The sequence below is a fragment of the Sebastes fasciatus genome, chromosome 4 (assembly GCF_043250625.1).
Source record: "Sebastes fasciatus isolate fSebFas1 chromosome 4, fSebFas1.pri, whole genome shotgun sequence".
Classification (NCBI taxonomy): Eukaryota; Metazoa; Chordata; class Actinopteri; order Perciformes; family Sebastidae; genus Sebastes; species Sebastes fasciatus.
The window spans coordinates 34766253-34793907 of record NC_133798.1 but is presented as its reverse complement, the minus strand read 5'-3'; the positions used below and the strand labels follow the sequence as shown (position 1 = coordinate 34793907).

Sequence of the window (27655 nt, the reverse complement as noted above, 5' to 3'; positions counted from 1 at the left end):
TTCTCTTTTTTATATATGTCCCTGCACATGTCTTCACTTGTTTTGTAATCACTTTATAACACAATAAAAAATAAATAAATAAAAAAAAAACACTCTTATTTTGGAAGCTCCACCGGAAATAACTGTTTTTTTAATAATGTGTGCTGTTTGACTGGTTATCCCCATCCTGTCTTCGTGTCATCACCTCTCTCCCCCCTCCTCACCTCCCAGCATCACCCCCCCCCCTCTTCCCCTCGCTCACACCGCTAGTTGTCATGGCGATGGAGTCAGCCTCTGCCTCCGCGTCGGCTCCAGGGGTTGTTGCCATGGAGATGCCGGTGCGAGGTGCGCTGGCGGTGGTTGAGGAAGACGAGGGCTGCACCGCTCCGCAGCATCAGCCGGGGTCCGAGGAGCGATACCGGTACCGCCGAGGAGCAGGAGGAGGGAGACGGCGGCGCGGTGTGCCTTTCAACCGGAGCGGACACTACATGCTGGTAGTGATCGGAGAGATCGGCACCGAGCTCCAGCTGGACGCAGCCAGAGCGCACATAGAGCGGGGTGAGTGATGGACGAGATCACCGGTCTGCAGCTGGAGGTTGTTCATCTGTTTTAGTGATGTACTGTAGCAGATTTAGGATGGAAAAGTCATGCACTGACACCATCAACAGTGAGAAGAAGTGTTTTGACGCAATGGACAGCATAGTATCCATAGGTAGAGGCAGTATGCTGCAGCATTGCACCATGGGACACCACGCATTTTCCTTTACCCTCTGGGAACTCTATCACTGTGAAACTGCAGAGTCAAGTTGTAGCTGCAGCTTTACTTTAATTCAAGAGATTCAATATTCACTTTATTGTCATTTCACTGAGTATTTGCATAAACAGAAGGAAACGAAATATTGTTTCTCCCTGCTCCTGTCAGTGCATTAAAAAGGATAGAATAAATAACTTAATATTAACATACCTAAAAATAACAATAGAAGAATAAAATAAGTAAACGTTTCAGACACAATTTCATACAATTTGCAGTCATACACCCAATTTGCAGTCGTGTTTAGCAGCAGAGAAAAGTGCTTTTATGTCCTTAGTAAAGTGCTGTTTTGCATTACTGTTCCAAAAATTGTCTTTGACATGTGATTAGCTTTAAAAACTGTTTCTGTGTTGATGCTGGGGGGTTGGATGCAAGTGTGTGTGTGGGGGGGTAATAGAGCAGTATTCTAGCAAGCTTGCTCCATATCAACAGACCTGACCAACAGGGAATGAAATTAGCACCTGCCACCTGCCAAATACAGGCTAAATGTTGGCTGTGGCAGGTAAAAATTTCAGGTCACCTGCCACCATGGCAGATAGGTTTTCCTTATAAAAATAACATTTTTAAAGTGTTCTACCTAGATTTCAGAAGTGGCAGACAAAAAAACTGAGTGGCCGGTAGAAATGTTCAGTGACCTGCCACTGGGGCAGGAGAAGAAAAAGCTTAATTTCAGACCCTGATGACCAATCAGCGTGGCTGGATAAGTTAGGTAAAAATAAGTAAAACATGTATTTGCGCCCTGCACAATAATGTGCCTGTCTGTGTTGCAGCAGGCTTGCGTGTGTGTTTTTATGCTTGCATGTGTGTCTACATGGTGTCATGTAACCTCAAACCAGTAAACAAACACAATGTGCAGGCTGTGCTCAGCAGCGAGAACACAACAGATAAACTAGGGGAAAAAAGTTTGGAAACTTGTGTTTAGTGGATTATTTCTCTGTTGTTACAATGCTAACTGGCATTGTATTTTACATCTTTGGGAAGCCTGTTTATATACCTTCACAATGATGTCCAACTTGTAAGGATCATGCATTCGTGGGATGAGCAACACAGCTGATTATGTGGGTAGCGCCCAAGAAAAATTTACCAAAATGCTCTGCCAATGGTAAACCGTATATTCTCCTGTTGGTATTGATTCTTGTTTTGAGTTGTTTGGTGGATTGGATGATTGAACTCTCTATCAATAACAAGGAACAAACAAGACATATTGTTTATTTTACACTCTATTCATTTAATACACCGTCAGGAGCCTCAGTAGCGGTGGAAGATCCATACGCAGCTACAACAGCCTGGCACCTCCTCCTCATGCTGGTCACCAACCTGGTCACATGTTGCTGTGGGATGGCGTTCCATTCCTCAACCAGGATTCGTTGCAGGTTATTATAAAAGAAATCACGTAGCTTTCTCTTTCCTGCTGGACTCTTTATTTCGTCACAGTGAGTCAGGCATCGTTACTCAGCTGAATATCTCTCGGCGAGTTCAAACCCCGCTTCTCCTCCTCCTCCGCTTGAGGTTTTTGCAGGAAGCTGCAGTCATCCTGTCAGTTCGATCCGTCTGAAGTTCAGGGATGTTGAGCAGTTGTGAAAGATGTTTGCTGTGTGCGGACTCTGGAGTATTGCCGGTCAGCAATTTTCTGCTGTGCCCGTTGCCAGTCTAAGCTGTTTTCAGTCCAGATGATCAATCACTCTTTTTAGATGCCAGTCTGGCGCCATAGCAACCCCCATCCATCCCCTCTGACCTCCTCTTACCGTCGTTAGGGACTTTACTGCTCTGTAAGCTTCGTATCCCCCTGCCTCCTCCCTCCTCCGGCTCATCACAGCATTGATTCTTTCGCCCAGGTCGGTGTTTTAAGTGTGACTCAGTGTGAATGTCATCGACTCTCATTACATGTTAGCTGCAGGGGCCTTTTATAAACCCGCAACAAGTCACCCACACTGCAGTGTTGTCGTCAAACAAGACTGAGGATAAACATCTTTTTATTTGGATTTCTTTAAAATCGGACTACTGGTGCAACTAATAATTCTTTAATTCTCTCTAAAATGAAATAAACTTTACCAAAACCCAATGTGGCGTCTTAAAATTGCTTATTGTCTTCAAATAAATATTATTTTTTAAATAAATTAAATTCTAAATTCAGAGCGTGGCTTCTTCCGAAATCACATAGTATGCTCTACATACTCAATATGTGTCCTATCGTTCAACATACTTTTATGTGAATAAACAGTAGTGTGCATCTTTTCGGAGGCAGTAATTTACGTCGTCACTTCCTGAGAGCTTCCTTGCCTGAGATGTAACCATGGTAACCCGTGCCAATCTCATGTGACCAAGCAACGATTTGTGAGAATCAAAGTCTGAATTAATTTAAAATATATGTATGCCTTGCAAAGTGCCATCTTATACTTACACTTAAATTGAAGCGTTAATGACGTTACAGAGCTGTCCGTCAACGTCTGTTATGAACCTTGTTGTCAATACCGCATTGCAATGTGGGATATTTATGCCACCGTAGTGTCCAGTGTTGCATACTGTAATATTTCACCGGAAATAATATGCAATTCACGTACTTTAGGTTTCATACTAAGGTTTCGTTTTACATACTAAAAAATGTCATGCATACCCTTTTACTGCACTGAATAGCTCTCAACATGGAGGCGGCTGAGCTGGTGGCTAGAAGCTAACAGTGCTAATAGCACGAACAGTGCCATCAACGGTAACAGTGCTGACAGAGCTAATAGTGTTAGTGTTTGATTTAGAAAATGTCAAATAAAACTCTGAAAAATGCCCATCACAATTTCCTAAAGGCCATGGTGACATCTTTGGATTGATTGTTTTGTTGACCAACACTCCAAAATCTAAAGATAAAGAATTCCGCAGAGCTTCACATTTGAGAAGCTGGAACAAGGGGATGTTTTCATTATTGCTTGAAAAAATATTTTAATGATTATCATAATAGTTGCAGAATAATTTCCTGTTATCAACTAATCGATTAATTGATTAATTGCTTTGGTTCTAATCCAACCAAATCCATAACCCAAAGGTCTTAGATTTACAATCATAAAAGAGAAAAATTGTCAGCTAATTTTCTTTTTAATTTGATAAACTAATCAATTAATTGACTTATCGTTTCAGCATCAAATATGGCAAATTAGCATGTTATCATTACTGCCCTGTCCAAATTAAATCTGCGCCGAAATGCTGTATTTCTACTACATTGGTTTTGTCATTCACAAGATCTCCGTATTTAGAGTGAATTGTCACAAACTCTGTCTGAGTTGCTTTACTATTCGTTCATGTTTAGTGAGGAAACGCCACCAGGATGAACGTTTAATGGGTACCACTGGGGTCTCTTAGGTTATTCCAAATACTTGTAATACAGAAACTGGTAGCTTGCACGAAATAACAGCATGAAACACAGCAGCTTTTTACACTTTTTAAGCCCTGGGCTAGCCGAAGCCCGAGGCCACAGAAAGCCCAGGGCTACTAAGTCTAGCACATGGTTATTTTTCAACCCTTGGTTTATTGTCAGCTACTTAAGGATTCCCACTTCCGGATTATAACTTTTAACCTCACCGTGCAAGTTAATTAAATTTGATCGGACATTTCTGTAGTCTTTTATTTCATACTTTTTCTTCTTCCCTCTGTATTCGACGATAATCCTCAAAATTTGAGAATAACCCCTGCAGCTTGAAAGATATGATACTTAATTTATATATCATTGCACTGCTGATATAATGTTATAGATGTTTTTTTGTGTATATGAGTGAAATTCCACCATCTATTGTCTTCATTTACTCTGAATTTGAGGCCCAGTTCCTTCGCCGTGTTTGTCCACTACTGTTTGTTTTCTGTTAGTGTCCCTGCACCAAATCCCTGGTACACTTTATTGTTCCTGGAAGAGAAAGTGTCTGTTCCTGAGATGAGAGGCTAATCAAACATCACTAACACATCCTGAGCTTGTGATTCTGTGTTTTCCCCAGAGGTGCCGGTGAAGACTTTCAGTCTTGGCACCTTTTAGGTTGAACAGATCTGAAACCTGGAGGCAGTGATATAGAAAATTAGTGCGACTTCTGACACTAAGCTCAATGCTCTTCCCCTCTCACCTCAGACAGCAGAAGACACCGTGTCCCCACTCTGAATTTTGTATTGGATATAACTTTGAAACAGTGTTACTGTCACCTTTTGCCCTCTGTACAGGCGAGTGTAGGTGTTCTGCAGCATTAAGCAGCCATGATGTTTTGGCTGCATCTCAAAGTGAAAAATTGTTAAATATTTTTACAAACAGTGCAGTTAATGACTCATTCAGTAACATATTTGTATTAATACCATTATTAACATTTCACAACTCTCCCATCCTCCCACACCTTACACCTTTGGTGTATCCGACGCTCGACCCCCTGTGGGTTTGAAAAGTGTCTGTAAAAACTTTGTTGCTTTGCCCTTCACAGAGAACGACGGCTTTGGTGTGTTATGACGGCCACAATAGAGCTCAACAGTGAGTTTCCAGAAGTGAAAATCCTAATCATATTCTGAATCTCAGATTTGATTATTAGCCACAATGTTGTAACCATCCAAGGTAGACTTAACCACGAGCTACGAGATTGTGAAACAATGGTATATGCTCCTTTAGAAGCCGCAAGTATGTATGATACCAACCTTGTTTTATTCGCGATTTCATGGAGAAGTACTACACTATCCACAATCCTAAGTGTAACAGCGACGTCTATGATTGGTGGAACTCGCGGCTACCATGGAAATGTGTACCGCACCCGTGAACAGCCAGTGAGGGTACATGCCATGGATGTATAGGTACCTGCTCGTACGTGTTGCTCCGTGGTCTGCTCCTTTATTTCAAACCAGGCCAACATGGCGACTCGTTTGTAAACTTTCTCTTATATCACGAAAATAGTTTGTCGAAATGTGTTTCTGGAAACATTTGAGGCCAAAAATAAGGCATGCAGCTGCTGAATCTGTCTTCATTTTAGATCGACAACGGCTAGTTTAAAAGTTTTTTCTGGAGTTTCCAAAATAGGCGAGTCGCCATTCACAATGGTTTATGGGATGAGTAGCTTCTTCACTCTTCAAATGTTTTATGGTCACGATTCATCTCGTAGCTGGTTGGCTTGGTTCCATGCTTAAATCTCTTTATATAAGAATTTTCTGAAACGTAAATTTTCACAGTGGAATTAAAATGTCAACAAAAAAATCTATCAAACCACTTCTGCATCATAACCCACTGCTCTGTTATTTATCTGCGTGCTTAATATAATCCTTGTCATATCTCTGCAACATTTTGACTGTCACTATTTGACTCCATTGTAACTGTCATAAATCAAACTGCTCCTTTAAAGAGGAAACAACAAACATATTATAGCCATCTTAGGAGACGTGCAGGAGAACTACGGTGGCCGATGTTATAACGCGAATGGTCCTATCGAGAGCTGTTTTAGAGAGTAGTGAAGGTCATTTGAAGCAGAGCAAAGTGCGTAGAGTGTGTGTCTATGTTGGAAGTGAGTGGTGAAGCAAGAGAGAGAGTGGTGGCGAATGTGTGTGAGCAAACTAGTGAGCGAGTGGAGCAGAAGACAGAGTTATAGTTAAGCTTTGAGAACATCAAGTGAATTTACAGTGGAAGTTGCTGTTTGTGCAGAAATAAATGCTGCAGCTCCTCCAGACCAACCGAGGTTTCCTGTGTCTTGTTTCCCGGCGGCTGAGTGGAGTGACGGCGGGGGTTAACTCCAGAGCGGGTAATGTTAGCGACTCCAGCCCTAGCAGGAAAAGTTAAGAGTTTGGTTTGTCCGTTCTGGGCTACTGTAGAAACATGGCGTACTGCGTGGAGAGGACCCGCTCCCTATGTAGCTCATTCTAAGGTAACTAAAACACGATTCTTATTTTCAGGTGATATACTCTGTCGTGAGCTATCGCTTAAATAATCACCTCAATCTCTAAACATGCTTTCCGCTGCGACTGTATGTTGCACTTTTGTTGCTATGTGTTTATTTTATGAAACCTTACCAGGTCTTATAAAATGAATAATCTACTTGAGGCCTCTCGTGGCTTCTTGCTTAATTTTAAGACGACAGCAGAGAAGTGTTTACTTAAAAGATTTTGGGTTGAGTATCAGGTGGATCGTTTTAATGCCCAGGACGTAGCTTTACTGGCTTCACTCTGGTTCAGGTCTTATTCGGGTTAATACTGAGTCGGTATGTTGCCACAGGCAAACCAAATAATTATAAATATTTCAGTGCACCTGCAGCGTGCAGGTTTGTTGAATTCAAAATGTCTCATCCACTGATGACGCAAAGATTTCACCTTTTTTGTGTTGCTAGTAAGTTTTTGAGTGCAGCTTCTTCTTTGCTTCATCCTGGTGTACCGAGCTGTAATTGGCCCATTACTGCCCCTCTGAGGCTGGAGAGCAGAAGAGATTCACTGCAGCCGGTGACAACTGCAGTCATGGTGGGTGTTTTCCCCATGTTGGTCACAAGGTGCAGCAATGAACCCATTCAACTCTAGAAGATAAACTTGTACGAGCCACACAAGGCTGACGTTTAAGCTTTATCAAACAGTATGTTTTAGTTTTACGAGTATGAAGGCTTCAAGGGCGAGATCGTAGCGTTTGATTTGGCAAATTGACATCTAATGAAAGTCCTCATCCCATAATAAAGAGCAGCGTACAGCCGCTTCTCAATGGGAAGTATAAGTCACTCTCTGCCATGCAGGGGAGAGTCATCATCATGCATATTGATGCGCAGGTCTGGATGACTCAGTGACTTTGAGCAGACGCTGACAAATAACAGTAAAAGCACAAACGAGGTTTTCACTCCACTTTATAAAATCAGTCTAACCAGCTCTCTCTTCATAGAAGAGTGAGCTTAATTGTGATAACATTGATTCAGCCACTAGATGACGTATTCTCCCTCCTCCGTTCCATTGCATTTACTTCACAACAAGTCGTTGCCAGGCACTTAACCGTCATTCTCAGACATTTATCCCTTTTTTTTCCCTACACTAACTGACGACCCAGAGAAACCACGTGATGCTAACGTTGTTTTACTATTGGCTCACAAGCCTTGTTAGAAGTGGGAACCAAACGTCAGATGTTTTCCACGGAGATAAACAAAACATTAATTTTGGACCTGCCAAAAATTTTTAAAATGATTAATTAACAATCATAATATTTTTTATACTTTTATTTGCCACCTTTCTAAAGGCTCTGTGGATGTATTAGTTAAAAAAATTAAAAAATAAAATATTCGACTACATAAATATGTTATCAATAACACCTTTTAACTGGCTTATTTTAACTGGTATAGTGCTGCCACTAATTATTGTTTTAATTATGGATTTCATTGTTTAATTCATTAATCGTTTAGTCTATTCAGTGTCAGAAATTACAGAAAATGTCCACCATAATTTATCAAGACACAAAAGATATAAAATTAGCTATCGTATAAAAGAGAGAAAAGCAGTAAATCCTCACATTTGAGAAGCTGGAACCAGCAAATGCTCGGCCTTCCTGCTCGTAGTAGTTGCAAATTAATTTTCTGTTGATGGACTAATTGATTGATCAGCAATAAACCGTTGTCATGTTAACGTACATCGACACAAAGCTGGTTACTTTAGTAATAAGCGATTGAAACTCTTCATGCATGGAGACACAGCCACTGATGGCTCTCCTGTCGTCCATAAACAGGCAGTCGTGTCTGAGCCTGCAGTAGTTTAAATGTTTGACACTGATATCATCCTCCAAGAGGAGCAGATTCAGATGTATAAATATGAAGGCCTCTTTTATTCCTTTTCTCTGTCTCCTTTGGAAACTAACAGTCTTTTTATCGTGAGGATCGGGTCGAAAAGGCATCAACATCAGAGTAGGAGGTTGTCATTTTTATGTGTCTGGTATAGTGCACAGAAAGACGTTCGCCAATGAATTCTAGCGAAAAAGTTAATAAGAGTGACGCAGCGTTTCTGGGAACAGACTGCAGACTGCAGTCTGCAGCGAGGGAACATTTTCTCCTCCGTTAAGGGCAAAACAAGGTCTTCATCAAAGAGTTTAGTACAGGGGTATGGATTTGAAAAATAATCTAATTTCTTGCTCTCGCTGAAGGAATCCACCAGTGGGTAAGATGAGAGGTGTCTGTGTTGGTTTCTATTCTGCTGGATGAGATCTGATCAGACACAAGTTCTCTCTGAAGTTTGACTCACTGCGGCTCAGTACGAGCTGTTAAAGCTGCTGTATGTATGTATGTGAGAGTGAGAGTGAGAGAGAGAGAGAGAGAGAGAGAGAGAGAGGGAGAGAGAGAGAGAGAGAGAGAGAGAGAGAGAGAGAGAGAGACAGAGAGAGAGAGAGAGACAGAGAGAGAGAGAGAGAGAGAGAGAGATATTATTACTGAGTCATTCCTTCTGATCCAGTGAACTCCAATTAGTTGTAGTGTTTATGTGGAGGATTTTACTTTTACTAGATATAATTATTACTTCATAAGGTATGAAACATTTGATGATGATGAAACGATAAAAGACTGATTAACAATTCAAAATTATATAATAAAACTCCTATTCAATACCTCAAAATATCGATATTACATCATCAGTTAATAAAATGTGTAATGTAAAAGATGTTGCTTGTAGTGACGAACACAGAGAACTAGAAGGGCACTCGGAGAGCGCAGACCTCCGCCAAGGCCATGCCCTATCTCGCAATGTTAACGAAAGGGAAAAATAATTTGTGGATCCGCTCCAACATTGAATGGCTTCTTCATTAGCCCATGCTACATCCTTCCACCAAGTAGTTTTTTTCATAATCCTGCTGGTCCACCTTAACAGTCCACCTTAAGAGAGTCTGAGCCGGAGTTGCAAGATACAGGAAGTTGGCTCCCATCTTGAGCTCGCTGGAGCGCAGTGGAGCCGAGGAGTTGTAGCTTCGTAGCATGTATTCACCGACAAATAAACTGTACACACACTGCTGCATCTACGTTCACAGCTAGAGCGCCACCAACAACCACACACACACACACACACACACACACGTGTATCATTACGGCGGGCGGCAGAGTGTCGTTACGCCGGGCAGACACACAGCTGACAACCTGCTAGACCAAACTAAATGTGCGCTGGAGACTTTTACTGAGAAAGTGGCTGCATGTCCGCGACACTACACGCAGCACCGTAGCTGCTACAATAACTCTCCCGGACGAGTGAACTGGGGACTCGGCAGACAAACACTGCAGCTGGCGCACCGCTGCATGCAACGCATCAATCTTGTCGGTTAATGTTTAATAATCGGTCAACGAGGGTCAGTTATCCGTTCATTTTTTTTGTCAAAATTTGCATCCCTACGTCTTGCAGTTCATTGTTTTGTTTTCTGGTCCTCAACTTTACTGTTTTGACTCTCTCCTCTCTCATTAGAGTTGTTTTCAGACCCAGGAGACTCCTGAGTTCCTGCACAGCACCAAATAATTCAGACTAATTTGGAGACTAGCTGGTGAACGTTGTGTAGCATTTATCAGCTAAAGAGCCAGATATTTCCCTCAGGAGGTGGTTGATACCAAAAAACAGAACTAAAAGAGAGTGAATATTGGACTTACATTCATCAGGTGGATGCAAACATGACTCCAGACAAAAGCTAATGTTGCTCTGAATCTGCTGGATGTGTGAATGAGCAGCTGTTGCCAACAAGTTCATCCTATCAATTTAAAAGGTGATGATGTGTTTACAGCTTGTTTCCACCGCCCCCTAGTGGCAAAAAAACACAGTTAATGCAGGTTTAAATTGGAGTTGTAAAGATTTGTAAAGACCTTAATAAGTGACTGATGACACGATACAAATGTATGGGATTAAATTATGTTAATACATGATCCATAATTTATAAGATTAAGAGTTTTATTACATTTTCTTTTCATTTAAAGATTAAGAAAAAATCCAAACACAGAATTGAAGACATTTATTGCAAACTGTGTTTTAGTAGGATAATTTGATAAAATCTCTCAGTGACTAAGCAAAATTTTTTTTTTTTTACATCAAATGAGAAAAGCAGAACATACAGTAACTATACTATGAAAAAAATCTAATTTCATGATGTATAAATGTACAAGACACATACATTAGAGCTGCAACGATTAATTGATTAGTTGTCAATAATTAATTGCCAACTATTTTGATAATCGATTAACCGGTTTGAGTAATTTTTAAAGCAAAACAAAGTCAAAATTCTCTGATTCCAGCTTCTTAAATGCAAATATTTTCTGGTTTCTTTACTCCTCTATGACAGTAAACTGAATATCTTTGAGTTGTTGACAAAACAAGACATTTGAGGACGTCATCTTGGGCTTTGGGAAACACTGATTCACCATTTCCTGACATTTTATGGACCAAACAACTAATCGATTAATCGAGAAAATATTCAACAATGAAAATAATCGTTAGTTTCAGCCCTACTATTCACATTATACTATATTATATTATATGAGTTGAGTGGAAAAGGTGGGAGGGAGGCAAGATGCAGCAGCAACATCTGGTAAAAGGTTGAGCATGTTTGTGCCTCAGGTTCATCAGATACCAATTCATTTCACTAATGTTTGTCCTTTCCTGCTTCACGTTGTCCTCAAGCAATCTTTCTCTTTCCTCCTTTCCTGGCAGGAATTCGATCCTGGGACGTCGACCTCAAGAGCTGCGACCTTGATCAGCAGCTGCAGCTGTTTATAACTCGACACTCTGCCCACTTCTCCTCCAAGGTCAGAGGTCAGTGTGATGTGGTGCTCTTTGAGCCGATGGACCAGTGATGAGTACAGTTATACAGTATGCGAAATTTAATGTAAATATAAACCTGTCTTACTAGCTGAAATAAGAGGCTGTTGTAGATAGATGTATATGTGCTTCTCCTTCTACAAGAAGGGATTAATTTCAAATTATCAGCGGCTGATGAAGCTGGTGTTACTTTAGAGGCGATCCTCTCTTCTCCCTTTTGTATTCTTTGGTACGAATCATCTCAGACTAGCTGGGCTGACCATGAGCGTGCTGAGTGCAGCTCTCTGATGTTACGTCAGATGATTTAAGGAATTTGAAATGCAGATTTGTGAAAAGAGTTAGTTGCTGCCATTTGGAGCTGAGAATGTGCCAACACGTTCCTAATGCAGAGAGATGAAGCCCTGAAAAAATACCAATATTGTGACATGAGACTAAATATTATCTATATTCTACTGTTCTATATGCTGATTTACAGTTTAGTGATCTTATTTGCATATTCCGTCTCTACCTGCCTGACCGTTATATTCACTGCATTTGTTTATTTTTATGCCTCCGCACCAGTGACACCCGTAGCCAGAGGCACGATGTTTACGGGTCGTCTGTCCATCCGTCCGTCCGTCCAATTCTCGTGGTACCTCGGGAACGCCTTGAGCAAATTTCAGCAGAAATGTCCACCTGGACTCAAGGATAAACTGATTAGATGTTGGTGGTCAAAGGTCACTGTGACCTCATAAAACAGGTTTTTGGCCATAACTCATGAATTCATTTGGTTATTATGAAAATTTCAAACAAATGTCTAACAGGATAAAATTATGAAGTGATGACATTTTGGACAGACATGGATATAAACTGCAACTTGACTGGTTGGCGAAGGCATACTGTACAACCACGAGGCGGTAATTCTAGTTTTACACTGGAAACGTTTTGATAATAAATGCTCTAAAAATGTATTCGCTGATTATGTAGGTTCAATGCGCCAGCGACAGCCGTGGCCGGAAGCATTATGTTTTCGGGTTGTCCATCCATGTAAAATTTCTTTAAATTTGGCACAAATCCACCTGGATTTCCACCTGGACTCAAGGATGACCTAATTTGATTTTGGTGGTCAAAAGTCACCGTGACCTCACAAAAGACGTTTTTGGCCATAACTCAAGAATTCATATGCTAACTAGAATGGCACTCGTAGAGCGCAGACCTCCGCCAAGCTGTCCGAGTATGATTGCCTCCCCCTCTCCGTGCAGCGTGCGCCATCATCCATATGTATTTTTGTTTATGTTGAGATCAGCTGTACGTAGCGGAGCAGCGTAAAACACTTTATTCAAACTGGACAGAAACTAAATAAAACTCACCTAAACCGTCGTCGTTACTCTTTCCAACAATCACCAAGTGTGCTTTGGTTGAACTCAACTGTAATTTCACAGAGTTTAATGTGAAAAAACGCCGATTCTACAGGTTTCCCCCCCCTCCCTCCACCCCCCGCTCTCTCTCTCTGTCCCTCCTCTCTGCAGGCAAAAGGAAAGAGGCAGGGTGACACGTCATCATTTACACTGCGCATGTCTTAAAGCCTGTGGTGTTAATGCACAGGCTGAGCAGAGTTATTAAAAAAATCCTGTATGGATTGTTCATTGTGCCACCCCCCACCCCTTTCATTCAAATCCATCGCGGACTTTTGGAGTAATCCTGCTAATAGACAAACAAACAAACAAACAAACAAACAAACAAACCAACGCCGGTGAAAACATTACCTCCTTCCTAGGCTTTTGGCCGTGGCGAGGTATTTATGACAATTTCACACACACATATCTAACAGGATAACATGATGAAGTGATGACATTTTGGACAGACATGGATGTAAACTGCCACTTGGACTAGTTGGTGGAGGCGTTCAACCACGAGGTGGTAATTTTAGTTTTTACTGGCAGTAGTGAGTTGCATTTAGTGGACATTTAATCCATCTGCATTGCATCAAAGCTGAACTGTTTGTGTATAATCACCATGGTGACTGTTCAGGGAGCCGTGGACCTGCAGCGTTAGGCCTGTCTGGAGTGTGTGTGTTTGTGTGTGTGTGAGTGTGTGTGCCTCTTATGTCTATGTGATGTGATGACTTAGGGCTCAGAGCCCAGGTTGAAAGTACAATAGATGCTGAATAGGGACTTATTTCAATCATCTTCCAGGTAAGGGCCTGATGGGATCAAACACACACACACACACACACACACACACACACACACACACACACACATATACAAATACAAGGAAACAGACAACCACAGGAGAGATTATTACTGCACTGGTGGCAAGTGCTAAGTAGAAGCAGGAGTCAGCAGAAAATGACACAGCATTTTTCAACACTATTGTTAAAACAGAGCAAATACCTTCAGAGGAAACAGGGATTCCTGTGAAACAATAAACATTATTAGTGTCCTCCGTCCATCTGTCACCCCGTCTGTCCTACTGGGTTACTTTCATAAAGAAAACACTCCTCCACTCCTGTGAACCAAAGTGAGTCACCTCCATTTGTGCTTACAACTGTTGTTTACTGATGAAACATGAAGATATTTTAGTGATTAATTCCTTCAGGTCTGCTCCATCTGTGACACCAGAGAGTCATATTTGATCTTTGAACGCAGGGTGATCTCAGGGGACAATAACATGTTTTGATAGATAATTATTTTGACATTGAATGGACCTTGGTTGGCTGTAATCATATTGCTTTGAGAGGAACTGTATTGATTTATAAATGGTATATTGTATTTCTAATGCTCTGTCCTTTAATGTGAAATAGCGTGGTGGCATAGCGTTCGGACAGGACGCCCTGTAAGTGTCATTGTTTCATTGTCCGATGACCTTAAGCGTCCTCCCTGCAGACGTGACGCTGAATCCCTGCAGGTCTGGCTGATGTTGGTGTTTCTGTGGAGGTTGGTAGTTTAAATTAGTGTTTCCTTTGGAGATAAACAACAAGGTATGGAGTCTTCTCACTGCCCTTTAGAGTGTAGACTGATATCACATCTTTCTCACTAGATGTTTACTGCTGCAGTCAGAGTGACGTCTGAGTCTGAGTCACGGTTTGAACTTCTCTGCTCTCTTTTTTTTTTATTTGTTTCACAACTATTTCTGTCACTTTTTATGTGAACAACAAAGTGCAAAACTATCAACGTCTTCCAGGAGACACTGTATGAAAATATATAAACTATAAACACTTTTGATTTCCCCCGGCTCATAGTGTATCTGTACTGTAACCCAAGTAGCCAGCAAACCGACCTGTAATTTCTGTTTTAGGCTTGCTAAAATGAGCTAACATCAGCCACCATAAGCTACTGGTCATCATACCAGACCAAGTAAGACTGCAGTGGTAAAACATCTGCATGCAATGGACTGAGCAAGGCTTCACTCTAATGCTCATGAATTAAACTTTTCATTTGTAAGAGGAACAATATGTTTCCTTAAAAAGTTACACAGTGGCACTTTTAATAACTAATGTATATAAAAATACTCATATTGTTCCTCACAATAGATGTAAAGCATTATGGAGCAAAACGTCATGTGTCATTCTCAACGGTTACGGTGACGCGTTGTACTGGAGCACCATATTAGTATTCAACATGCATACATACAGTACAGTATGTGGTGCTGAGAAGTCACCGTGTGCTGATAAGGGGAGATAATTGAAAATGCTTCATCCCTTTTGAAGACTGTGAGTTGTTCTGAGGCCGGGAGTATCGATTACACCCCCACCTAGTTTTTTCGGTACAGCACACAAGGCGGATCAATAGCACTTCAATGGAGAGCAATCCGATGGCTGCAGTGCAGAAATAGATAAGGGGATCACATTGCTTTGGGTTGGCGGAAAAAAAATTCCATTGTGGGAAAATGGCAGCAAACAGACCTCCCTCTCCACTCGGCTGATTTTGGACACAAGGTGATAAGGTGAGGGAGGGCTGATCGGTTCACTGATAAAGACCGGGAAGGTCCGGGTGAGTTGAGCGAATATGCTCTACTGTCTCAACTAGCTGAGGTGTCCTTTGGCTCCTGTTGTTTGACTGTGAGTCAGGGTGTTGATGGAAACAGCATATACACTCACCGGCCACTTTATTAGGAACACCTGTTCAATTGCTTGTTAACACAAATAGCTAATCAGCCAATCACTTGGCAGCAACTCAATGCATTTAGGCATCTAGACGTGGTAAAGACGACTTGCTGAAGTTCAAACCGAGCATCAGAATGGGGAAGAAAGGGGATTTAAATGACTTTGAACGTAGCATGGTTGTTGGTGCCAGACGGGCTGGTCTGAGTATTTCAAAAACTGCTGATCTACTGGGATTTTCACGCACAACCATCTCTAGGGTTTACAGAGAATGGTCCCAACAAGAGAACATATACAGTGAGCGGTAGTTGTGTGGACGAAAATGCCTTGTTGATGTCAGAGGTCAGAGGAGAATGGGCAGAGTGGTTCGAGATGATAGAAAGGCAACAGTAACTCAAATAACCACTTGTTACAAACCAAGGTATGCAGAATACCATCTCTGAACGCACAACACGTCCAACCTTGAAGCAGATGGGCTACAGCAGCAGAAGACCACCCGGTACTAGCAAGGTGTACCTAATAAAGTGGCCGGTGAGTGTACATGTATGCTCAGCAATCCTTTTCTGAATGAATGAATATTCTCAGTATTGTGGTACATCCCTGTAAAATTACGTTATGGCTGACATCTAAAATTCAGCTTTACAGACTACAGAACATTCAAGTGTTCATTTTCAAAATGTTGGAGGAGAAAATAACCATTTGCTTTTACAAGCATCTCAGTAATAGAGAGATTTGGTCTGTTTTTAGTGGTTATTTTCCATATCCCCAAAGCCCCAATTAGTTTCAGTTTTGTGTTGTGGTCCCCTTTGAAACATTCAATGTCATTTTATTGTTGGATTTCTCATTTGGCAGCAAAACTCTCGTCCTTGATTTCTCTCGATGCACATAACTACTTTGCGCTCATGGATGTACTGTTTTCTCCGAGGGGCAGTTGTTGATTAATTGAAAGGTGGGGCGACGGTTCATGGAGGTGTTTAGGGATGTGTGGTTTTTAAATTTATAATTGTTGTCCATCAAAACCCCTTTTTAGCTGCATCATGAGAGTCACACATGAGAAACAGTGTTGGGTTTAATGTTCAATTTAAAATGCTGCCAGCTGACGGAGTCGTCGGACTCCGACAAAGTTTGGTTTATTGTTCAAAATGAGATTTGCAGTCTCCCCGTGTTCATGCTACCTATCCCCACTTGTTAACTAACAACAGCAATTTAATCTCAACTTGTCAGGATGTTATTAAATTGGCAGAATTCAACATTTCTAATTGATATCATTTAAAATTACACCACGATCTGTTGAAACCGAGCTACAATAGTTTAATTATATCTTCAAATTTCACAGTACACTGGCTTTTAATAAGCATTTCCAAGGCCCTCTGCACTCGCGTAGAATAAGAAATATGTTTTCACATTGTAGTGGCAAAGCACCAGTTCACATCACAACAATACTGTAAGCCGTCTGTGGGATTTATTGGTTTTGACTGATAACGAAGATAAGATCACTGCTGGATCCGAAACACTACTGTTGTTTGTCCACAGCTTTGTTTCTGGTCTGTTTTTATCACTCGTTGTACACATGTCATTTTAAATGACTTTCTGTTGTGTTTATATTTCTGAATGCTGATTTCATAGGATGTATTTGACCTTGTTACTAACTATCTAACATCCTTTGTAACCTTTATATTTGTTTAAAAGTAGATTTGAATCCAGACGACAACATTGGGCCGTTGTAACAAACCTGAAAATAAATATAACAGATGCAGTCGGGGAAGTGTATTCATAAATTGTCTTTATTGATCGAAGATCTAAAATTCTCCCCCAGAGTTTCCATGCTGATCATTTTCCATCTAATGGGTTCATTTAGTCGGAGAGTGATGACGCTGCTGTTCAGTACAGCAGCCTTTCAGTAAGTAACACGATCACTCTTTTCCCTTTTTAAAAGGCTGATCAAGTGTAAAACAATATGCCAATATGAGACTGAGGGCTCTATTTAAACTATCTATAGCACATGGTCTAAAGCGCATGGCGCAAGTGCATTTAGGGCATGTCCAACTCCACTTTTGCTAGTTAAGCGGCACATAATCTGGTAAAGTAAGGCGCAACGGCTAAAGGAGTTGTATTTAGTCTCTTGCAAATGTTGTTTTTGAAAGGCTAAACACCTACAAATATGGATTGAAGCAGAATATTTTGTTAAATAAAAACATGTTTTGCATTTTGGAAATTATTACATCTACATTTTTTCAATAAATTTTGACTTTTGGACTTTACAACACTCTGGAAATGTTTACCTCAGAAACAATCCTGCGAGGTCACCACTGGAATCTAATTTTACAAATAATATAATACTAATGATATTAATGTAGTCTGATCTTTATCTGCAACTGTGCAGAAATACCGGCTTTAAAACAGAATGAATAGACGTGCAACAGAAAAGCTGCGCAGCATTCGGATGTTGATTTAATATTAGACTGTCAGCGTTATGAATTAAGCTTTCAACTGTTACACCCACTTTGCGTTGGGTGTAAGATAGGGCCCTGAATGTGACATATTTGATGAATAAAATGCTCCAAGTTTAAGTATGTCATATACAACATATACTGTACATGCTGTATTTATAGTTACAGGAAAGGTTTACTTCACTTTTACATGAACATCCCTCCATAACAAATATTACACAGCACTCTTAGTGTTGACATGGTGTAATGCAGTGATGACTTAGTATTTTTAGACAGGGACTGTCTCACTCACAAAGAAGCACAGATACTGTACAGCTGACAAACCCAACGACACTTAAGAGCCCTGTGAAGCTCAACCAGCCAATTTATATACAAATGCATAAATGCACACACCCACACACACACAGGCTGCCTACACAAATACTCCCGAGGACCGGGTAAGAGGCCATGGATTAGTGTCAGCGATTTACTCTGATTAACCCTCCCACATTGAATTCACAAAAGTGTGTGTCCATTTACAGTGTGTGTGTGTACCTGCAAATGACCTGTGGGCTCGCTGTGTTTTGTGGAGTTTGTGTGATTTCTGAATATCAGAGTTCTTATTTGATTTCTCTAAGTCACTGAAAATCCCATCTCCCTGCTGAGATTTTTCCAGCAACATAACATAGTTTCTTTCTTGGAAAATCTACCTTTTTGCCTGATTTTTAGTTTTGAAATTTTGCTGCATTGCTTCATGCAAAAGGAGTTTTAGTTAAAACTTTCAGAGTTATGGAAGGTGAAGGAAATGCGTGACGTGAAAAAGAATCACTTCCACGTTCATAGGGACAGGATGCAGTGGGGTTTATGGGAAATTAGTTCCTTTAATACCTTGATTTTGTCCCAGAGGGGACATGTCAGCAGCATCACAGACGCATCCATTCATCCGACCCTAGTCCAGGTACTTTACTTAGTGTTTTCATTTTGAGCAGTTTGTTCCGGAGCTTCCTATTAATGTTTGGTGTGTCTTTTCATTATTTATTAATTTATTCTATTTCCCCCAAAGCTTTATTATATAATCATAGTGAAACTGCAGGTCGTGAACGATTAGTAGAGTTCACAAGTTCACAACGTATTGAAAGTAGATGTACTGTAGAGTAAATGGCGGCCTACGGGGATTACACTTAACATCTATTTAGAGCCTTAAAAAACTCAGTCACTATTAATGAAGCATGACACACATCTCAGTGTCAAAGTGAATTTACAAACACAGTTGTAGGGCTGCACGATGTGAGGAAAATATGCAATAACATTGTTGAATGTAGAGCTGTGTGTTGGCGAGAATCCGGAGATACGATACTTATCAATATATTGCCGTACTGTAAGTATGGCGATATATATATATTTTTTTTCAAATCTAATTTTAGGAAAACTGGCATAGTATAAAGAACGCACCACCATATGTATAAAATCTGAATTAAAAAAGTCACTATATGAAATGGCATAATTACACAGTTGATCTCATTGGATCTGCAAGAGTCTCAGCTTTCCAGTCATAAACCAATTTATGTAATTCTAAGACTGTTTAGGGACCTCAGTATGCAGAAATATTCAAATACACCATTTTAGTCGAGGTGAAAATAACACATTTGTACTGCATTCAAAAACAACTGCATGTGATTATCATAAAGTGGGAAGTGCAGAAATATTAAAATACACCATTTTAGAATAGATACGTAGATACAAAATACATTTACTGAATTGTTATTTATTATTAAAATGATAAATCATACACCAGCAATTTGGTAAAACATTTTGAAAAATTAACAGGAATTATAATTCAAGTCTAAACCTTTTAATGCAGCAACAACTTGGTCAAAACTTACACGGGAATTTATATTCTAGTATATAGTGAACATAGGATTGAATTGAACAGATCGGCCCCGTGGTCACCGATACCTGATCGAGCTATTTAAGTCAGTATCGGCCCGATATCCGATCCCGTATTGGTGCATCCTTAAATATTGCGATCTTTCATGATGTGTTTATTGCACAAGTTGACATCATGATGACAATACAATTTTTTTTAATATTGTGCAGCCCAAAACTAATGCAGTCTAATATAATAGTCAAGGTAAAAACGTCCATCTTCATGAAGGTTATAATGTTCAGTTTTTGTTGAAACTGTTATAGAGAGATTCAACTTTGAAGCACTTTCAGTGGTCGGAAGACTAGAAAGACGTTATATAAATGCAAGTCCATAACTTCATTTTCTTCAACGTCATTTTGGAGAATGTAATTTGTGGTGCCGTTGAATTGTATAGCATTATACTGAGAAGTGTTAATAATATGTTGTCAATCATTTCCAAGGACTGTACAGTACATTTAGTCTGGCACTAACAATATACAGCATATAGTGGTTGCACATGCTACTATAGTAATAGTATACCAGCCTGTCAGTGCAGGTATTTCTCTAAGATGTTTATGAAACGTATTGAACAAAGCACCTAGAATGCTAATTAGGACTATAGCAGCGGTTGGTTTATGGGAAGCAGGCTTTAATGTCCCAACGGTCCTGAGATCCTTTGAAGTGAGATGTGAAACATCACGTTTTTCTTCCTCCTCTGTCTCTCTGTATCTCGTTGAAGGAGATGTGGGTGGAGAGAAAGGGAAAAGTAAAGGAATCAGTGGGAATAAACTCAATGTAATCGTTATGTGTGGATCCTCCCTCCTACACACACACACACACACTCAGGTTGAACTCTGTAAGATGGCTTAGTCAGGCAGGAGCTCGTGAAAGCCTATAGACATCCAGTCACTAATAAGAGGCTTCCAGGACATTCTGCGGTATGGACATTGTTTCATTCATGAAGGCAGTCATATTGCTAAGATTACACTTTCTTCTGTAACTTTTCTGTGGGAATCGGTGGACCTCTGGAAACAAAAACTACACATGAACACAATTAATGAGTGAATAGAGGGGATTTATCTTTCAACAAAAGTAATTCCAGGTTGCAGCTCTACTTTCGATAATTAGAAAAGTCCTTCGTAAATGGACTGTCGGTTGTGTACGTAGGTGTAGATGTAAGAAAATGATTTTTTTTTATTCCATTAGAAAACTATTTCCATTTTCTTATCTTCATGACTTTCCCTCAGCCTGACTCCTGTGTGTGCATTTAAGGAAACACACACACACACACAAGGGAGTGTTATCTCCATGGCATTGTCTGACGTAGATGTGGTAGGTGAGAGATGACCTGGGGACGACACAGAGTGATTAAAGATTCACATTCGATGGTGGAGCTAATTTGCTCCGGAGCCTGGGGTACCGTACCTTTACATGGCTGTTGCCGTAGCGACCTCTCCATCCCTGCATGAACGGGATGACGCCTGGAAGACCCTGAAGGCGTCAAAGATGAAAGGTTAAAGAGGCTGGTGTACTTTATTGATATATCATGACTGAGGTGGAGGATGGACAGGACCATAGATGGATTACTGAACAGGCCCACCGGGCCCAAAGTGTCAGGGGACCCCTGGCCTTCACCTGAAAAATGTCACTCGAAGAGACCCGTAGCAACCACAAAAATATGAAAAATGATCACAAAGAGACTAAGAGACACTGCTAAGAGACACAGGATGACTGCACAGAGACACAGGATGACTACAAAGAGATACAGAATGACAACAAACAGACACAGGATGACTACAAAGAGACACAGGATGACTACAAAGAGACACAGGATGACTACAAAGACGCAAAGAAGACTGCAAAGAGACACGGGACGACTGCAAAGAGACACAAAATGACTACAAGGCGACACAGGATGACTACAAAATTACCAAAAAAAGACACATTATCTCATGGACAGGATGCATGCTGACAATCTTAAGGAGGCATAGTATTTACCCGGCAAAGTAATATAAAGGTCAACTGTTCTAATCTCTAAAATAAAAATGTGACCTGTTGGTGGCGCTGGAGGGAAAGTGGAGGACCGACCAACCAGCTGTCAGACAGACCATCATTGTCCTCCCGGGAGCCATAAGACACATAAGCATGGCTAAAAAAAGGTTTTGTGTTCGTTTTTACCTTTCTCTTCTGCAATCAATTACAAAACAGTACAGCATGTATTGCTGTTAGCGACTGTGTACATGGATTTATGCCACAGTCTACTACAGCTTGTAGTGTCTTGGTTCAAGGTCCATATCAAATATTCATGCAGCTGCAGCTACTAGATACATGGCTTTAGGTAAAAGAGGAGTGTAAATCTTTTATATTAGCATTTAAAAAAAAATGGTGAGCACTTGGGGCGTTTCAACCTTCTGAAATAGTCACAGCAAACCTGCAGGTGTGTTATTGGATCCAGTGCTGTACACGAACATCTTAGAGTATTAGAGTGTGTTACATGACCAGAAACCATCATTATCTCAGGTATGAGAAGAAGACATTTGAAGAAGTCTGTTTAGATTGCCTGAAAATGTAGATAGTGTTTGTATCAAAGTGTAGATTTATTTAACCAAACAGTTTTGACCTACAATGGACTTTTCTTTGTGAAAATACTGTCTCACTTGCCAGTTTATTAGGTACACCTAGCTAAGACTAATGCAGTCTAATACAACGACCTTCATGAAGGTTATAATGTTTTTGTTGAAACTGTTTTAGAGAGGAGTTTCTATCATTTAGCAAACCCTAAAAAATCTAAATGCACTGCCATATCCGCTATATTAAACTAATGCTATTTAATTTTTTTGTGGTTAACAGACCATCCACTAAGATCAACTTAAAACCACTTATTTGAAATGTCAGGCTTCTTACTTTGGATAATGCCTCATCATCTGTTATCGCTCGACCTGTGCTAAAGTAATAGCATTGACTTTATAATCATTACTTTAAAAGCTAATGTAGAAGTTCACCCGACGGTCAATCTCCCAAAAACTCTGTCTTTTAAAGTATGAAGAATGGATGGGAAACTTTTCAACATTATATATTAGGAAGCAGTTCCTCATTTCTTCCTCTTCCCATTGTGTCACATCCCCTCTCCCAAATCTTCCCCCTCTACTTTCTATAATATAAGCTTATCTGGAAGTAAAGAAACCCCTTCTACATCTCCTGTAAGCTCTCATTGCTGTTATTTCTTGCACTTCTTTCTCACCTCATCATTCCAGGCTTAAATGAATATTTATGCACCTAAATCTGAGTGATAGATGGATTTAATTACTTTAAAATAAAATCCCTTCGATGTCTTTCCTCCGTTCTCATCATTTCTGTTCCTGACACTTTTCCTCTAAAAGGTCACTGCAGTATTTGCACTTTGGCTCTTACATATTATTTGTTTGTAAGGTTGAAGCTCTATTTGAATGTGTGAGAGGGAAAGTCTCATATTAAGGCACTAATAAGGAATTACCCACATAGATTAAGCAGCTATAATCTGTACTGTAAGAAGTGAACAGAAGTCCAAGTCATGATCCCCATCTATCCCGAACAGCTAACCAACAAATCATTTAGGCATCATCATTTTTTATTTATTCAGGGATGTTTTTGCTGACCATTTCTGTCTGAGAATGAGCTTTCCACCCAGATCGTAGAATAGCCTTGAGGGAAATGTGAGGGGGAGAGACGGGTAAACACATGATCTGACAGTATTTGGGCTGTAAGTGTGGCCCAGTTGTGGTTCCACTCTCTGCTGTTGTGGTAAATAAAAAAAGTGGCCAAGTAATTACCTCCAATTAGTGACTTCCAAATCAGAAGAAACCAGTTATGTCAACTGTAATTTTAGTTTAGTATACATTTGTGCTTTGAGTTCTTGGAGAGAGCACCACGTTGATACTGCTTACTTTGTGTCTTAAAAACAAAATTGGTTGGATCTGAGACAATCAAAGCAAGTAGGATAAAATGTATATGTTTTCATTTGAATAGTCATAATGAAACTCATCATAATGTGTTTTCGGACTGGAGGAACTTTTTTGTATTTCTACAAACCCCCTCTTTTTATTGTGTCCGAAACCGCAAGAACAAGGAACGATCATAGTTCTTAGAACGCCGTTTTGAGGGACTTCTTAGCTGTTTCAGAGTAGATACTCTCCCTGCACAAGACGACAAACCATGTCTGGCTATTTTGCTTGAGTTTATATGATCGTGGCATATAACAGATTTGTTTATCTATTCTTATATTGCTAAGAGAACTGTAGTTAACTAACCACTTACTCATCTCAGCTGGAGATGTGTGCGAGCAATGCCGGTCGGCTTTCGTCACTTCAACGTTCCTATTTGTGGTGTGAATGCAAACAGAAAAAAAGCCCTTGAAGGTTTGTAGTTCTCAGAGGACGCCGATAGCCTCTTGACCTTCAACAGGGTGAATCACAGAATATTATTCTGTAAATGATACGGTTGGTAAACAGGTGGGAGTGATCAACCATAAAGTGTGACTCAGAGGAGATTCTGCAATAAGAGACTTTATATTTTTGTATATTGCTGTATCTGCTGAGCCATACTTATGGAACATGATCCTCTGAGGTGATGATTTGTAATTGCTCTCATCATTGAGATCATAAATATTGGATCAAGGTAATAATAATAAAATCAAGATTCTGACTCATACTGTTCTATGATGACTTGACAAAACCCTGAAATATACATCAAATTGGAATGGTTAAAGAAGGCAAGATGGACTATTTAATTTGTATTTACACTTATTTTCTCCAGTATTATATAATACATGTTTGTCAGTGATTGGTGAAAGTTGTTGGAGTTGTTGTTTTTTATTTTTTTTATTTTGTAGTTTGAAAATGTAACAGTACTCTGGATCATCTCATATGAATTTGTGGTGTATTGGGCATAGTTTTATTACCTTTGCATGGCAGCTGGATTCTCACAATTTCACGAGAATCGCGGGATCACATATCAAATGAAAATCCATCTTGTCAGGGTTCAAGTAATGTGTTTCTGTCTGACCAGACAGTAAACTGAACAATCAGCTTCCTGTGAGGAGCTACTGGCAGCTACTGACAGCTACTGGCATGGTTTATTTGTGTGTGACACAACACAGAGAGGCAGCTGTATGTCAAAACAACAATGGTGACTCCTGAAGAGGTCAGCGTAGATGCTGCAAAAGCATCAGTTAATCAGAACTGGAGAGTATTCCTTCATTGAAAAGAAGAGCAAAGAACAGCACTGAAGCTTTTCTCGATGGAAAAGATGTTTTTGCTCTTCTCCCGACTGGCTTCGGCAAGAGTTTGATTGACAGATGGTTAATCCAATCACCTGCCAAGTATTTTTTAAAGTGTCTGCCCTTTTTCCAATCAGCTTCCAATGACGGCTTCTCAGATGGTTCTGTGTAAACAAACAATCTGGCGCGTCAGATTAATAGTTTTATGCATGACACAATAATAAAAACATCATTCATTCATTTATACAATCATTCTCATGTGGCAATGATTCTGCCGAATTTGCATTAGCAGGGAGATCTTTTGCATCAAACCAAGCGCTCCTAATTTGTCCCTAAGCTGTATATCTACCACGTGGCAAGCAGAGAGAGACAGAAGAGTGACACAGTGAAAGAAAAAACTCTGATGGAACAGCAAACATGAGAACAAAGTGTCTGGAAAAAAAATGTTTTTATTCACTTGGGATAAAAACATTGTTAGTGGAAGGTCCCCGCTGAGAATTGGAAAAATGTTTAGTTTGACGCCCTCTTCTCATTATTCTTCTCTTGTCTTTAATATTAAATAAGGATACTGACAGACCGATGATGGAGTCAGTTTTGGGAAAATATAACCCCATGGATTCTCTATCATACATGTATAAACATACACCTCACACTCAACCTGGTTGTCTCCACTAACCTGTGATGTTTGTCATGTTGTTCACGTTTCCATAGCCACAACGATGAAAGGGCAGAACCGTTTCTCATGTTTATGGTGCCATTGTTCCTTCCTATTCCCATCACCAATCACCTCCTGCCTCGGAAATATTTCTTCCTGTGTCAATCTCTGTGTCTGTCTCCTATATTGGACGGCGAGAAGGAGACATTTTCATCACTGTAAAGCTCAGCCGGATTGCCTTGAAGGAATCGATTGAGCACAGTGGCAGCAGAAGTTATGGTTTAGGAAGCTGGGAGCTCTGGAGACTGTGTCGGCTGCTTTCCGCCCGATGTTTCTGGGTGTTCCTGAGCTGAGCTTTTTTAACTCCTCGGTGTTTTCCTCTAATAAAGGCCTGCACAACAATTAGTCGTATAAAAATTACACTCCTCTCTTCTGCACTTTCCAGATTGCATGACGTTGCTGTTTTTATTTAGTCCCAAATGGCTTCGTAAACAAATTACTGTGGTGCTGTGGAGATTTAGGCAAGCTCAGTTTTATGACAAAATAGTCCTTGTTATTCAACTCACAATCAATATTCAGCTCACAAATTTGTTCCACCTAACATTTCAGGGAAATCGTTTTTTGAAGAAAAGCATTGCACTTGTAAACAATTCAGCATTATTTCACACCTATTTTATTTGTCAGTATTGCGCAGTGTCTCAAGTATCGATCGATGACTTGATAGTAGAGTGTTCATTATGCTTTGGGGCAACTGTTCTTTACATAATTAACTTCTTAACCTTCAACGTCCTCAGATTTCTCTGTAAGTAGCTTTTATTTTAAATGATTTGCTCGCTTTAAGGATTCTTTGAATCAGTGTGTTGAAAGTCTCTTTATGATCTTTTTTATTACTTACTTTTGTGTGAGTGGTGTCTGGCAATGAATTAACCACTTTATTTATACATTCTGTTTTTTATATTGATATAAAAACATCAGATGCATAGACGGAGTACTGCATGGGCAAAGTGGACACGTGCCCTGAGCTAATGGAGATTTATTATCTTTTTTGAATGTTAAAGGGACTGTTTGTAACTTCTTACACGTATAAATCATATCGGGTTGGTGTTCCATGCACACTCGCATGTAGCTACGCTGTTCAGACAAGACTCCAACACAAACTACACGGCTGTGTAGGGCTGTACCGAATGTCAGTGTTCATGATAATATGATATTTCTGTTGTTGTTGTTGTTATATAAATGTAATTTATGGCGCTGTTAGATTGCTGCTAGACCGCCCCGTTAATACAGGTGTGAGCCTGTTGTTTTTGAAAGGCTAAACGGCAGCAAATATGGATTAAAGCAGAATATTTTGTTAGATAAAAAAATTTACATTTGGGATAATTATTACATCTATCTTTTTACAATACATTTTGAAAAAATGGGAAACTGGCAAAATGTGTTAATAACAAAAAAAAAAGAAATACAACAAAATAAATACATGAGCAAATCGCTGTTGTTGCATCACTACAGTCAGCAGATGCTGTTCTTGTGTGAGGGGATCTACTGTACCAATAAAACTTACCAGAGAGAGGTGACGTGAATTATATAGCACATTATTACAGTTTTTCTCGATTGTTTACACACATTTTCTGAAAGCATGCCTCATACTCTCAGAACTCTACACACAAATCAAAAAACACACACACAATGGGCAAAACCCCTCAATTCTCCTGCAAAATGAAACTTTACATTCAAAACAATGTTATTTCTTCTCAAAATGGTATTTTGTTTTCAAATGACACACACAAACCATCATATGAATAGACA

General features: G+C 40.0%; 1 protein-coding gene across 1 annotated transcript in view; it reads left to right on the top strand.

Moving 5' to 3' along the window:
- The first annotated feature begins 202 nt into the window (after nucleotides 1-202).
- The window catches only part of map1ab (microtubule-associated protein 1Ab), an 85950-nt gene continuing 58497 nt past the window's right edge, over nucleotides 203-27655 (top strand). Inside the window, exons 1-2 of the mRNA XM_074633833.1 lie at nucleotides 203-537; nucleotides 11414-11515. Of these exons, the coding sequence (XP_074489934.1) occupies nucleotides 255-537; nucleotides 11414-11515 (385 nt within the window). The 5' untranslated portion in view covers nucleotides 203-254. The remainder of the gene's footprint in view (nucleotides 538-11413; nucleotides 11516-27655) is intronic.